General features: G+C 51.9%; 1 protein-coding gene and 1 pseudogene across 1 annotated transcript; both read left to right on the plus strand.

The window, feature by feature from the left end:
* The first annotated feature begins 488 nt into the window (after nt 1-488).
* On the plus strand, nt 489-6,091 carry RTL6 (retrotransposon Gag like 6). Its single transcript, XM_005567038.5, has 2 exons — nt 489-688; nt 916-6,091. Exon 2 carries the CDS (start codon nt 1,180-1,182, stop codon nt 1,897-1,899), a length of 720 nt encoding a protein of 239 aa, XP_005567095.1. The 5' UTR covers nt 489-688; nt 916-1,179; the 3' UTR covers nt 1,900-6,091.
* On the plus strand, nt 3,672-4,275 carry LOC141407825 (uncharacterized; annotated as a pseudogene).
* Nucleotides 6,092-15,813: the final 9,722 nt, after the last annotated feature.

Genomic DNA, 15,813 nt, shown 5'->3' on the forward strand with positions numbered 1-15,813 from the left:
TGCGGCAGAAGAATCGCTTGAACCCGGGAGGCAGAGGTTGCAGTGAGTCGAGATCGCACCACTGCACTCCAGCCTAGGCGACAGAGCGAGACTCCGTCTCAAAAAAAAAAAAAAAAAATCACAATAAGAAGAACGGTAAATTATCAAAAAAAAAAAACCCCAATGACAACCACAGAAAGAGCCTTGCAAGCCCTCTTGGGAGGAATGGCTGAGAGAACACCAGGAACCCGCCCTAATGAAGACGCCTCAGCAACCACAATCTTCCCTGATTGGCAGCTGGGAAGGACTCGCAGCGACGGCCCGACCTGGGGGAGGCGGGGACTTTTTGCGTCACTTCCGGAGGCGGGGCTACGGCCATCCCGAACGCGCGGGAGCAGGCGGTCTCCATGGCAACCAGTGGGGCCCGCCTGAGGCCCGCCCGCCGCCGCCACCGCGCCGGCCCCGCCCGCACAAAGGCCGCGCGGTGACCCGCCCTCTGCCGCGACCCCGGCCTCGCCCCGGCCCCGGGCCCTGCACCTGCCGGAGGCCGCCCGCCGCCATCGTCAGCGCCGTCGCTCGGCTGCGCTGACCGGGAAGCAGTTCTCCGAGGGCCGCGCGGTGACTCATCGGCCTGGCCGCGTCCCCCGCGCGGGCCATCTTGGTCACGGCCGGCGGCGGACGGAGCCGCGGAGGAACCGCGAGACCCCAGGTACGCGCGTCCCCGGCCCACTGCCCGGCCCGGCCACTGTGGTGGCCCCCAGGCCCGCGACCGCGGAGGAGCAGACCCCTTTGTTCTCCCCCGGGCGGGCGCGGGGCGGGCGCCGCGGGGCTTTGTGCAGCCTCGCCACCCACGCGCGGGCCCTCCACGCCGCCTCTCACCGTCCTGCCCGCTAGTCGCAATTGAAACCTTAAAAACATCTTTTCTTAATCCTCCAGGGCCCAGAGAGGTCCAGCCGCCCGTCCGGCTCCGTAGCCCGCGAAGTCTGCAGTAAAGGAGCCGCGTGGGACCGGGGCTGAAGTCCCCAGGGCCTGCCCCCCGCCTGGCACGCGTGCCCCTCTCTTGGGCCCTCAGCTTGGGGGTCTCGCAGCGCCCTCGCGTTGTGCACCCCACGCCGCCGCCATTTCTACAGGGGCCCACCTGGTCACCACACCCCCTTGGCCCACCCGCGGATCTCAGTCCGTGGCTGACCTCTGGCCAGCATGGTGCAGCCGCAGACGTCCAAAGCTGAAAGCCCGGCCTCGGCAGCGTCTCCGAACGCCCAGATGGATGATGTTATTGACACCCTGACCTCCCTGCGCCTCACCAACTCAGCGCTGAGGCGGGAGGCCTCCACCCTGCGGGCAGAGAAGGCCAATCTCACCAACATGCTGGAGAGCGTGATGGCAGAGCTGACCTTGTTACGCACCAGGGCGCGGATCCCGGGGGCTCTGCAGATCACCCCGCCCATCTCTGCAATTACTTCAAACGGGACTCGACCCATGACCACACCTCCAACCTCTCTGCCCGAGCCCTTTTCCGGGGACCCAGGCCAGTTGGCGGGGTTCCTGATGCAGATGGACAGATTCATGATCTTCCAGGCCTCCCGCTTCCCGGGTGAGGCCGAGCGCGTGGCCTTCCTTGTGTCTCGACTGACTGGGGAGGCGGAGAAGTGGGCTATCCCGCACATGCAACCTGACAGCCCCTTGCGCAACAACTATCAGGGGTTCCTGGCAGAGTTGCGGAGAACCTACAAGTCTCCGCTCCGGCATGCGCGGCGCGCCCAAATCAGGAAGACTTCTGCCTCTAACAGGGCCGTGCGAGAGAGGCAGATGCTCTGCCGTCAGCTGGCCGCTGCGGGCACGGGGCCTTGCCCAGTGCATCCAGCTTCCAACGGGACTAGTCCAGCGCCAGCCCTGCCTGCCCGAGCACGGAATCTTTAAGAATCCGCCACCACTTGGTAGCGTCTGCAGCCACCCAGGTAGCATACGCTCTTTGCTGTGTAGAAGAAATGCCCATAGGACAGCATCGCCCCTGTTTGAAGACCTCCCTTCTTGCCTCTCCAGATGTGTTCCCCAAGGAGATCTTCCTTCCATCCCTCCTGGCGCCCTGGTTGCCCACCTTGCTGCGCTTCCTCTTACGTGCTAGCTTTGTACCTATCGCTCACTGCATGCTCGCCTCCCTCTTGCTGGCATCCCGGGCTGTTTCAGTGACTACCGCTCTGCTGCTTAGGCACAGGGACTCTGCCGCACGCTGACAAACCACGAGGGCTGACCCCTCCCAGCCTGACTTGGTTCATGGAGGCTCCTACTCTGCCCTCTCCAAGCTCCTTTGGCGGCTCCCCACCTGGTTGCCCAGTTCCTATTGATGAGCTCTGGACAGAAAGATGCCAGTTTGGCCAGGCTGGTGGCTTGATGGGTGTACCTGGAGAGGGAGTCTGGCTTCCCACCCAAGATGCCTGCCAGCCCTGCCAGGGCCCAGTGCAGCAGGCAGGGCCTCATCCGTGCTGTAGTGGTCGAGTGGTCACTGCTAGGAGTGTAGTTCTACCATTTCCAGGGGCCAGGTTCCACTCTGCATGTGAGTATGCAGTCTGGGAGGCCCCACTGCTCTCACTGGGAAGGACCCGTGTTGCGTCTCTGTTAATGCCTGGCTTCAGCTTCTGGTGTTCTGATCGAGCCAGAAGTTAGGGGAATCTGGAACTTGCCTGCTAAATAAGGTCATGGTGGACTCTCAGCCACTGGTCAAGTCTATCAGGCTGCAGGTTCCAGCACACTTGCACCTGAGGGCCATAGCAGGCTGAGGGTGGATACCAGTGACTCCCTTTGCTGCCCAGAATCTCCATGGGCAGTGCCACATCGGCTGATGCTCAGTCACTCCTGCTTCTGCACCCTGTCACTGTCTCAAGCCTTGCCCAGCTTGAGACCCGTTCCCATCTCCATTCAGGTGCCATGTGGCCTTCACTGCAGCCCTGCAGCTACTCACACACCATCTGTGGGTCTCCAAAGGCACCTTGTAGCATGTCCTTCCCATGCCTGGGCAATCAGATGGGCTGCCTTTGTCCAAGAGAAAACAGACTCCCTTTGGGAAACATCCTTAAGCACTTAAGGCCGGGGAGTGTCTGCCTCTGTCAACCCAGCCAGGGTCTTGGTGGCATATGTAAAAGCAAAGAGCTGTGGACTGTCGTCGTCTTAGTGTGGTGACAATGCAGCACTGGCATGCATGTCCTGCTTCTGAAGGACCTGGTCCTTCCTCACAGAGGGGTGACCAAGAAATCATTTTGTGGCTGAGTTTGGCCATGCCCTTTGGACTGAGCTGTTCCGCCATATTTCAATGCCAAATGAAACATATTGACATGACCTCCTGGACCGTAGGGATTCTTATCCTGGGCTCATCTGCCCCTGTCTGAAGGGTCCTGGCTTGACTGCAGAAGGACAACCTCCGCACCCACCTAAAGACATGTATGTGTCTTGGGACCCCAGAGGTTGGGTCCTTGGACCTGGCTTCTTAAGAGTTTTGATGATGCTGGGAAAAGTGACTGCGATTCTGAAGAACCGCTGCCTTGCAAGGGCAAGGACATTCAGTGGTTGCTGGGGTCCGCAGGCTACTGCCACCCACTCATCATCAACTCTGTTAGCCCAATTGCCCTGCTGAACAACTGCCTGAATACAGGCTTTAGGTTCCCCTGGACTCCAGCCAAGGCTGTTCAGGTGGGACCATGGTGCTCTTTAAGTATGGACGGAGGGAGGACACAGTGGGGCCACCATTCCATGAATGGGAGGTGTACAGATTACTTTCTCTTTGTGCCCAGTTCTGTTCTGTCTCCAGCAGCTAGATTGGTAAGACTAGTACCTGCCAGGCAGAGCTGCCCCCAAGTGAAGGGGTACAGTGGCACCTGGGAAAAGGCATCTGGAAGGTTTCCATGTGGCCCAGCCCAGCATGGAAGCAGGGTGGGAACTCTGCCGTGTCGCCAGCCCTGGCTCTACCCAAGTGGCTTGTTAAAAGCCATACCATGTCTGTGTCAGGCTTGTGCTGCCCCACACCCCAGAGCTGCCTAGGAAAGACCGTCCACACTCCGTGTCCACACCTGCAGCCGGGTCCTCTGCCTATGGGCACCCGATCCAAGCAGCTGCCCCACCTTTGTTTGGCTGGTGATTTGTGTTTTTTCTCTCGGTGCTTATGTGTGCGGGCTTGGGAGGAGTACTGGTGTGCGCTTAGGACCTTCTTGATAGCTCCCTGCACTTGGGAACATGGAGCAGATGAGAGAGGTCGGGGCTTGCCCTTCAACTTGAACTTGGAAGAAGCCCACATTGGAGAGGTGAGGACCCGTGGTGGCTTTAGTGGAAGATACCTTAGTCTCCAGCTAAGGAGGATGAGGCGCAGCCCCAGAGGGAGACCTCTGACCGGGGATCAGGCTGAAGAACAAAGTGGGGGAAGGGAGTGCTTTGTACATATTTTGGGGTTATAATTTATCTAAATTTTAGGAGAACAGGTATCGATTGGTAAAACGGACAGGCAGTAGTGTTCAACAGCGCATGTGAAGGCAAGTTCTCTTTTCCATGGTTGTGACATCTTTGGACTGTATTGTGACTGCTCTCTGGTCCACATGGTACCCCTCTGGTAAGTAAGCTTCATTGCATACCAGGGCATCACTGGAGATGGAAGTTAGTGAAGGGGTGACTCCGTGGCCTAGTATAGTGTGACCCTGGGACTAACTTAATGTCCTGAAACATTTTGGTGACTTCTAGGAAACAGCAAAGACCTATTTCATTGGCCCCAGGTAAGTATGTATTGAGCAGTGAGGAGGAGTGGAAAACAAAACCCAGAAAGTGTGGCAGGACCAGCTCCTGTTGTCATGGCAGACAGAGCTGCCTTGGGTGGGCACCACCCTGGTAGTTCCAGCCTGTAGGGGAATGAAGAGATATGGGTTGAGCTAGGCATGTGCTGAGGTTAACTTAGGGAACAAGCCCTGGGACTGGACAAAAGGGCCCGTGCTGCAGCCACCGACTGGGGGCAGAGCTCTGGGTGGAAGAGGGAAGAGATCCTAGCAGAGGCGCCTCCATCTACAACCACAGCCGTAAGGCTCATGGCACCTCTGCTTGGAGAGCACTGGTTTAGGGACTTAGAGAGGTAGGCACAAGGTGGGTCTCCTGGGGAAGAGAAGCAAGAGCAGACTGTTGGGCCAACAGGAGAAGCTCCCCAGAGTAGGGGAGAAGATTGGGGTATATGGCCTTCCATGTGGAACAGACAGCCCGCGTGTCACTGTCTCTTGGGGACCTGAGGTTGGGTGGGGTGGCAGTCGGCACAGCACAGATGGGGTAGAGATGGGAGGAAACCCAGCTCCTCACTTAAGTGTGCCTCATGCCTTTGCATACACAAGCACCAAACCTACTAGGTCTTCTCATTATCCATGTAAACCACATGTTAGATAAATTTTTGCAAGTAGAGGAAAGAAGGAAGTAAAACATCACATTTTGGTGTCTCTCAGGCTTTCCCCCCCAACTATAGTTTCTTTGCATTTTGTTTTAACATAGTTTTGCTGCTGTCTTCTGTAATAATACAGTTCTGTGCAGCTATTTTAGCATATCGGGGGCATCTCCCCTTCTGATTACTAAATATTTTATTTTGGAGTGGCTATGTACTCCTCCATCGACTAGATGGACCATCGTGCCAGTTGCCGATCACTAATGCTGTTACTGATTTTTCATTTATAAATTGATGAATATCTGTGCACAGGCTGTTTCCCAATGTCAAGTTATTTTTTTGGGGTAGACTCCCAGAGGTGGGATTCTTGAACTGAAGAATATGAAAACCTTTGAGGCTTTTACTGCATATTGACAAAATGGATTCCAGAAACATTTGTATCCCCTTACACTGCCACCAGCAAGGATAAACATGTCCATCTTGCCCGTATTGGGCATTATCATCTGGCTAAATATTTGCTAATTTGATAATGAAAACATAGCATTGTGTTTCAGTTGGCATTTCACTGATTTCTAGCCCAGTTGAACATCTTTCATGTGAAGCGATTGTATTTCCTCTTTTGTGGATTGTCAGTGTCCTTTGCTCTATCTTCTGGGGTCTGATAAATTTCTATGAGCTCGGTATATATTAAAGATATTAACCTGGTGTGTGTCATATTTGCTGCAGCTGTTTCTGGGTTTTTACTTAGTGTGTGTGTTTTATCTTATTGAGATTTTGACATAGTCAATCTGTCTCCACAGCACTGTGTCTGCTAGACAAGAACATAGGGCAGGCAGGTAGAGTTTGTCTGTGTTGTTCATGGCCGTAGCACTAGCACCTATGACGATGCCTGGCACGTGATAGGTACTCAGTACACATTTGTCAAATTAGTTACTCCAGTGGATCTGCAACGCCTTGGGATCCATGGCACGTGATAGGTACTCAGTACACGTTTGTTGAATTAGTTACTCTGATGGACCTGCAACGCCCTGGGACCCGCACATGGATCCAGCAGTCCGCACTGCAGAGCCCACAGGCCAAGGCCAGCTCTCACACATTTTGTATCAGGGCCCCCTTGCACTGTCCAAACTCACTGAGGGCCTCAAAGAGCTTTTGCTTACATAGGTTTTATCCAACAATATTTACCATATTATAAATTTAAACAAAGTTTTAAAATAATTATTTGGAAAACAAAAACACAAATAACATTTTAAATTAAAAAACTGTATTTTCCAAAACAAAACATTAGTGAGGAGAAGCATTGAAGAAGACATTTTTGCAAATGCCTGTAAGGTCTGGCTGAATAGAAGACAGTGGGAGCCTCCTACCTGCTGTGCTTAACCTGCAAGAGCGCATATGCCATGGCGCCTCTGAAAGCCCCACTGCACCCATGAGATGACGTGGAAAAAGCATGTGATATTTTGGGATTCTTATGAAAACGGTTTTACCTCGTGGACCTCCAAAAGGCTCTTGCCCCACTTTGAGAACTGCTGGTCTAAAGAGAGACAAGGATCGGCAGTTCTGCAAACATCAGCAACTGTTCCTTCCATCGCTTTAAACTTCAGGTCTTTCTTCCCCCTCTAGATTAATACACAGTTATTTCTGGGATTAATTTGGCATGTCATGTGAGAGGAGGCTTTGAATAGACTGTCTTTCAAAGATTTAAACAAACACCCTGAGTCCACTTATTAAAAATTATTTCTCTCCCTTGGTCACGTGTGTTATTTCCTTTGCACACGGGGAAATCTTACGTACAGTAGAACCAACTTCCCCACTGTTTATTCAGTTGATCCATTTGTCTTGCCTAGTACTTCCCTATTTTAGCTGATTTGGCTTTTATAATTTCTTTCTTTTTTTTTTTTTTTTTTTTTTGAGACCGAGTCTCTGTCACCCAGGCTGGAGTCCAGTGGTATGATCTTGGCTCACTGCAACCTCTGCCTCCTGGGTTCAAGTGATTCTCCTGTCTCAGGCCCCTGAGTAGCTAGGATTACAGGCACCAGCTGTCACTTCCAGCTAATTTATTTATTTATTCTTTTGTATTTTTAGTAGAGACAGGGTTTTGCCATGTTGACCAGGCTGGTCTTGAACTCCTGACCTCCGGTGATCCACGCCTCAGCCTCCCAAAGTGCTGGGATTACAGGCGTTAGCCACTGCGCCCTGCCAGGTTTTATAATTTCTATTCATATCTAGTAGGACTATCCCCCTTCAGACTTTCTTAGCTGTTGTTACTAGATGAACTTGAAAACATTCTACGATTTCCCCCAAACCCTGGTAACAGGTGCAGGGCCTGGAGAGGCATAAGCGCTTTGGTGAGTTGTGTGCAGGGTGCAGCGTGGGGGGCTCTGTGTAGGGACTCTGCAGTTGTGGGCTGCAGAGTGGAAGGCTCTCCTTCCACCCTGCAGAAAGCCTTGCCCTGAGGTTTCCCCCATGTGCTGCTCTGTGACTGGTGGCTGGTTTGGGAATGGGAGTGAAAATCAGGGTCCCCCCTGGCTTGCCCATTGCCTAGTCAGTGTCTTCCTCTATGGAAAGGCCTGGAGTGTACATAGTACCCTCCTGCCTGTCCCCACGTGGCTGATCTGAGAGGTTTACAAGGACCTGGCCTTGCAAGGTCTCTGCCTGACATGGGGGGTCTAGGGCTGAGCCCCCTCCCCATCCCACTGTCTGGCCCCTTTGAGGCAAGAGAACAGATAAGGTAAGAGCTGGGCCTCCACTCTCTGGCTCTGTGACGCTTGCTCTCACTTTGTGTTCCCATGGGCCCAGCCTGGTAGAATTCCATCCTGTGGCCATGGAGATTTTCTGGGGAGCCTCCTCTTCTCCATCCAGGGCATCCCCAGCTTGGCGTCTGGGCATCTTTCTTGCCTTACTCCTCTCTCCTACACCTGCTCCAGTGCCTGGACATCATGGTCCTCAATGACTCTCAGGTCAGCCGGGCTCTCTGTCCCCACCACCACTGCCCGCTGCAGGTCTGGGCAGCCGGCCTCCCTAACGGCTTCCTTTCTACTGCTCTTATTGTTCTGTTAAGAAGGATCCAGTGTTACTCCTCTTAGGACCCTTCCTGAGCAACCAGGCCGGGCGAGGGGTCCCGTGGCTGTGCTCCTGCCCTGACACCCTCAGGCTCACACCTAGTAAGTGATGGACTTATGCCGTTACTGAGCCTGTCTGTCTCCCCCAACAGACTATGCTCCTAGAGGGCAGGGCTGCTGTGTGAGTCACCTGCGTCCCTAGCACCTCGCCCAGAGCCCGGCGGAGAAGCTACCGGGTGTCTGTTTAGCGGCTGAGCAGAAGGACCACACATCAGAGCACAGCCGGAGTCTTGGGTCCATGTCATGCCAACCAGTCACATTGCAGCTGGCCACCAAGCAGAGCCGGAGACCCCAGCCAGTCGCACACCTGTGTTGTCCTATTTACTTTCCTTTCTTACAGAATGGGACAATATCCTACATGCTTAATATGTGATGAGAACTTGCCGAGGTCATGACATGGTCTTTGAGAATAGGATTTGTAAGTACATAATATCCCATCTCTGGACTGGCCATGCTTCACCCAAATGATCCCTTTGCTTTGGAAGTGTGTTGACAATTTTCGTCATAGAGAACAATGCTGTGAGAAGCATCCTGGTCAATAAACAATTCTTTGGGCGTAGTTTTCTGCTGTCGGTATGATCCTATGGCGAGTCTCACAGGCTTCCTTCATAGTTACCGAGAGATTGTTGCTGATACATAGGAAAGATTAATGTTGTGTTTTTATTTGACTGCCTCACTGAACGTTTAGTCGTTTGAGGGATGTTTCAGCTCATTCCACAGACTGACTGGGTTTCCACCAGAATCATCAGTTTCCAATTAACTGCAATAGTCTGCCCCTGCTATGGATGCCTTGGGCCATCTGGGTTTCCTTCCAGGACTAAAGGGTCTGTTCCCCTGCTCCTGGGAGTGCTGGCCATGAGAGGGCTCGGCTGGGGTCCCTTCTGAACCTTGCCCTTGAGCGAAGGCGCCACTTCACCCAAGGCCATGCGAGCCTCCTTTCTGTAGCAGTGCTCACCCTGGGCCTGGGGGACGCGGGACCACTGTGCAGAGCCAGCCGGATCCAGAGCTCTCCGTGGAACTCATGGAGACTGCAGACATCTCCAGTGCCAGTCCTTGGCCTCATGTCCCACATGTGTCCATCCTGAGAGCATTTTCCATAGCCTTCCCCTAGGCAGATCTCCAGGGAAGGTTACTGGCGACAGTCCCTTCCTTCCCTCCCTCCCTCCCTCCCTCCCTTCCCTTCCTTCCCTCCCTTGTTTTCCCCTCCCTCCTCCCGTACCCTTACCTCTCCCTTCCACCCTCCCCTCCCTTCCCCTCCCCTCCCTCCCCCTCTCCTCTCCTCTCCTCTCCTCTCTTTTCCTTTGCAAAATTTTTGTGTAGAGACAGAGTCTCACCATGTTGCCCAGGCTGGTCTGTAATTCCTGGGCTCAAGTAATCCACCTGCCTCAGGCTTCTAAGGTGCTGGGATTACAGTTGTGAGCTGCTGCGCCCGGCTGTTTCCTTATTTAGACTTTCACCTGTACCTCCTCTTAGGTCACTTGTGGAACTTCCCCAGCACTGCTGTTGCCAGGACTGATGGGTGACACCCTCATCCTGCTCCCAACACTAACGGAAAGCAGAATCGGTGGGCTCCATGGGTGTTCCCTGTGTGGTTGACTGTGCTACTTGCTGATGAATCTCTCTCAGTTCATCCTCATAACAACCCCACTTGACAGATGAGAAAATTGGCTTGGAGTGCTGAAGACAATTTTCTGGATCATGATTGAGTTTATACAGAAACCTCCCTCTTCAAGTCCATGCTCTCGAAGTGAATAACACCACACACACAGACACACACGAGAGATGTATGAATGGAGCATTTGAAAACAATGAAAGGATGTTTATATGGACCAGAAGTGAAAACATCTCCCCCAAACTAAAATGCAAGCAATAACTGGGAACCACGTGCTGTCTGCCCACGGGTGGGGGCTGGAAATCTTGTCAGGGTTTGTGGCCAGAAAATGTTCACCCATGGCCAGGGACAGAAGCAAGTCGTTGACATGAGTCCAGGGTCCATCCTGCATGGCATGAGTGGTGTGCACAGTGCCCTGAAGAGAGGCCTCCTTGACCCTGTGTGCACTGGAGGACCAGGGTGGATACAACCGGGGGACCACAACACATAGACACACAGACCCCAGTTCAGGAAGGAGAGATGCCCTACAGGAGACAGCTGCAGGAACAAACAAAGCATGCAGGACAAAATAGCATTGCGACAGTCACCAGACCACATAGAGGAAGATTCTTGCAGGATAGAGATGATACAGCAACCTGAAGAGGACTTGAGAGTAGTTCTGTTTAAAATCATTATAGGAGGGTGGGCATGGTGGCTCATGCCTGTAATCCCAGTACTTTGGGAGACCGAGGTGGGCAGATCACTTGAGGTCAGGAGTTCAAGACCAGCCTGGCCAACATGGGGAAACCCCGTCTGTACTAATAACACAAAAATTAGCCAGGTGTGGTGGTGTGTGTCTGTCATCCCAGCTACTCAGGAGGCTGAGGCAGGAGAATTGCTTGAACCCTGAAGGTGGAGGTTGCAGTGAGCTGTTGTGAATTATGTGTAACTAGTTTATTGAGGAATCTCAACTTGTTGGGAATATAAATAGACACAATTTTATATTCCTATTGCACTAGCCTGGGCGATAGAGTGAGACTCTGTCTCAATAAAATATAATAAAATAAATACAATCATAAAAGGGGAATGAGGAAGCCATCTCCATGAAATAAGAAGTAGAGATGGTGAAAGAACAGATGCCATCAGCCCCTGACCTTCCCCTTCCTCCCCGGCCCCTCCACATCCCTCATATGTCCCCATCATTAGGACTGGGCTTCCAGAATTTTCTGTTCTAGGAATCTGCCCTGTGCTTGCACCCCTCCTCCACCCTCCCCACCACCACCTTCTCGTGCAGTGGGATGGACTCCCTGCAGCCCACATTTCCACCCACAGCCAGGGTCCACCTCACAATGGTTTTATCCGTCCTTCCTCATTTAACATTTCCTGATGAATGGAATTGTTTAGCATTTATTGATTTAATTGAATTATAATGGTAATATGTAGGTATTACATACTTTTAAAACTATAAAATATGTGGAGAATAAAAATCATCTGTACTCCCACCACCCAGAAAATATTACAATTTCTGCATATTCCTTTCTAGTCTATTTTAATTTGCAAATATGGACATGCACACACACATGTACACACATGCACACTCACACATACATTCTTACAAATTGGGATCATTCCAGAGAGACTTTAGAATTAAACATAATTACATTAGAATTTTTATTAGCATTTAATCAATTCTATAAACTTCTTTGAAAAACAGACATCTTTGCAATGCTCAGTCATTTACTGTGGGAACAAGTGCCATCTCCCCGTTCATTTAAATCCTATTTCATGTCCTATTTCAAATCCTATTTCATACAAAGTTTGCAGTTTTATCCACATTGGTGTCATTTCTTCAAAGATTGTTGATATGCATGTCTGTTTCCTATTGCAAATGTAAAATAGTTTGCTTTTTTTTTTTTTTTAAACCAAATGGGTTACTCATCGTTTACATTAGAGATATTGATTAAGGTATTCTTTTCTTTTCTTTTCTTTTCTTTTTGAGATGGACTCTCGCTCTTGTCACCCAGGCTGGAGTGCAGTAGTATGATCTTGGCTCACTGTAACCTCCACCTCCCGGGTTGAAGCAATTCTCCTGTCTCAGCCTCCTGAGTAGATGGGACTACAGGCGCCCGCCACCACGCCCAGCTAGTCTTTGTATTTTTAGTAGACACGGGGTTTCTCCATGCTGGCCAGGCTCGTCTCAAACTCCTGACCTCAGGTGATCTGCCTGCCTGGGCCTCTCAAAGTGCTGGGATTACAGGCATGAGCCACCACACCTGGCCCAAGGTACTTTTTTCAATGTTGTCACCTGCAGTGGACTGAATATTTGTGTTCCCTCAATATTTGTGTGTTGAAATCCTAGCCTCCAATGGGACGGCTTTAGGAGGGGGGCCTTTGGGAGGCGGTGAGGTCATGCGGGTTGCACCCTCACGAATAGATACAGCAAGAGGACAATCGGTCATCGGCCTGCAACGTGGAAGCAGGTCTCACCAGACACTGAATCTGCCATCACCTTTATCTTGAACCTCTCAGCCTTCAGGACTGTGAGAAGTAAATGTTTGTGGCTCAAGCCACCTAGTCTGTGGTGCCTTGTTAGAGCAGCCCAAATGAGGAAACCATCACATCCTGAAATCTCAATTTTTTTTGTTTTTTTGAGACAGAGTCTCACTCTGTCTCCCAGGCTAGAGTGCAGTGGCGCAATCTCAGCTCACTGCAACCTCCGCCTCCCGGATTCAAGCGATTCTCCTGCCTTAGCCTCCCAAGTAGCTGGGATTACAGGCGCCTGCCACCGCGCCCAGCTAATTTTTGTATTTTTAGTAGAGGCAGGGTTTCGCCATGTTGGCCAGGCTGGTGTTAAACTCCTGACCTCAGGGGATCCACCTGCCTCGGCCTCCCAAAGTGTTGGAATTACAGGCGTGAGGCACCATGCCTGGCCTGAAATCTCAATATTTTTTATAAGTTGTAAAGTTGATTATTTTCCATACCTCTTGCACATAATGGTATTTTCATGACTGTGATATTTTGTCATTTTATTTTCTTCTCTCACGGCATTGGTGGAGGTCCGCAGGAGGTCCCTGCAGGCTTGCACTGCCCTGCTGGTTATCACTGCTGGTGACTCATGCAGCCGGCCTGCTGATGCCCTGACCTGGCCCATTCAGTTCGGTGTCCAGAGGGCTCTGCTGCGGGCCCAGGGGGAGGGAACCCACGCACCTTCCTCTGTGGAACTCTGGCTGCTTTACCCCTTCCTCACCCCATTCTTCATCTGCCCTAGCCTGTGAAGGGAACTCCTCATGCCTGGGCAGGCTAATGGGTGCTGGGGAGCTTGGGAGCTGGCTCACGCTCTGAGTGGGCTTCCCTGGCCTGTCCTGTGCCCCATCACCAGCCTCGCTCTGTGATCTTTGCCCTGGTGCACTGGGCGGTACCACCTCACCACCTCTTTCAGTGGTCCCTTCCGTGTGTCCCAAAACTTCTGGATTTCAAATGTTACTGTGCTCACAGAAACCTGATGGTTACACACCAGCTACCACCACCACAACAAAATAACGAGTAGAAACTGCCAACTCCCTCAGATCAGGTCACAGCATTTTCAGAAACAGCAGAACCCATGTGACTTACCCGTGGCTCTCCGAGAGCCATCTTCGTCACAGGACACCTGCCAAAGCCTCCGCCCACCTTTCAAGAAAAGCGATGTATTTTCTAGTTATACATATATAGCAGGATATTGAGTTGGGCTTTTTCTTTTGGCCCCAAATTATAGCCCTGAAGCTGAGAACGCAATGCAGTAAACAGGCTGTATTCTGAACCTGGAATGCTGTCCACAGGCCATCAGCTACCGCACTTGAAGGGAATTCCTAGACCTGCCATTCTCCCAGAACCCAAATGTTGTACAAACAGACTGGTTCTTTATCAATCCCGTTTTCTCTTCTTCCTGGGCAAAAAGCTCAATGACATCTCTCTGCCCACTCAATGACAAGGTGTGGCTCCATGCTTAGACTCTAGCCAATGGAATGTCGGTGGGGATCCTGTCCCTCCCACGGGCTGGATTCAAGCTAATGGGCAGGGTGACCTTGGAAACAGGCAGCGAAGGCGACAGGTTTGTGCAATGAGGAGGCCTGGGCCCCCGAGTTACTGGCTGGAGGAGGACTTCCATCTGCTCAGTAGCATGCACTGTGGACGTCCCCTGAAGGAGTCAGAAACACCAGCTCTGGCCGGGCACGGTGGCTCACGCCTGTAATCCCAGCACTTAGCGATGCCGAAGTGGGTGGATCACTTGAGACTAGGAGTTCGAGACCAGCTTGGCCAACACGGAGAAACCCTGTCTCTACTAAAAATACAAAGATTAGCCGGACGTGGTGGTGGGTGCCTGTAATCCCAGCTACTCGGGAGGCTGAGGCAGGAGAATCACTTGAACCTTGGAGGTGGACACTGCAATGAGCCGAGATCACGCCACTAAATTCCAGCCTGGGTGACAGAGTGAGACTCCATCTCAAAAAAAAAAAAAAAAAAAAAAAAAAAAAAAAAAATTCCAGAAACCAAAACCCAAGAAAACATACCAGGTGTGAGTCCTTACGTGCAGAAGACGGGACTGTGGGAGTGATCTGCCCGGGGGCTACCATGGGGGCTTGGCGGTAAGTGCTGTTTTCTCCTTCATGGGAGAAAGCTAGGGGAGAGAGGGCTTTGAGAACTTCATGTAGGTTGAAGGCACCTCTGAGACAGGGACGGGTGCATTCTGGTCGTGTCTGGTTGGCCAGTGGACACGCCACCTGCCTTCATCCCATGAATCATGGATTCAGGGACTCAGAAGGAGAGGAGGTTTCCCATTCAAGGGGAGTCAGCATCAACCCCTTTAGCTTCCTGTTTCCAGAATGTATGGAAGCTGGATCCCCACCTGCTGGTGCCTGCTGCCCCCAGGAAGGTGGATGAGACAGGGAACCACGGTGTTGTGGGATCCCCATGGTGGGGAGCACACAAGAATGCAGGCATCAGAGCACTGTGGTGTGACCGCCACCAGCCAGGGCCAGCCAGGAGAGGAGGGCAGGTGACATCACGGACCAGAGCCGCCTGGGAGGGCCCAGGCGGGAGCTGAAGTCTTCTCATGCTCAGCGGTGGATGGGAAAGTGGGAGAGGCCACCACTCTTCCAGGGCCCTCTCCCTGCGCCCTCTCTGAGCCGTCCCAACACGTGAATAAACACAGCCTGGTGAGGGCAACAGTTTCGTTGAGTCCAGAGGGGACCTTCCCCACTCCTCCAAGCCACCAGAGCCACAGAGAACTCTGACCACAAGCGTTGAATTGTGTTTGAGCTGAGCATTCTTTAGAAATAGACAGGGCTTAGTCTTAAACACCAAGAGGCTGTTCTAAAGATGAAAATGAGAAGAAAACCTTGGAATCTGGCCAAGATGTCATTAAGGGACCTCCTACCTAGCAGGAAAGAGGGCTTCAACAGATCCTGTATGGATTGGGGTTGGGGAGAAATAAAATTGCATCTATTTATAGTCTCAACAAGTTGAGGTTCCTCAATAAACTAGTTACACATAATTCACTTAAATTATGAAAAACACAAACAGCAAAGCTATTAAACTACTAAACAGGAAAAGAAAACACTGGTGCCGTCAGTGCTAAGGGAGCTTTTAGGGCATGGAAAGTGTAGTATCAGAACAATGCTACCCTTAGCACGCCAGCTACCTGGAGCAGTCTAGAAGAAACTTTTGTATCTGAATGAGAAAAA

The sequence above is a fragment of the Macaca fascicularis genome, chromosome 10 (genome assembly GCF_037993035.2).
Source record: "Macaca fascicularis isolate 582-1 chromosome 10, T2T-MFA8v1.1".
NCBI classification, from domain to species: Eukaryota; Metazoa; Chordata; class Mammalia; order Primates; family Cercopithecidae; genus Macaca; species Macaca fascicularis.

Excerpts from the sequence above, each read along its gene's own strand:
- RTL6 (XM_005567038.5), top strand. The coding sequence starts at position 1,180 with ATGGTGCAGCCGCAGACGTCCAAAGCTGAAAGCCCGGCCTCGGCAGCG.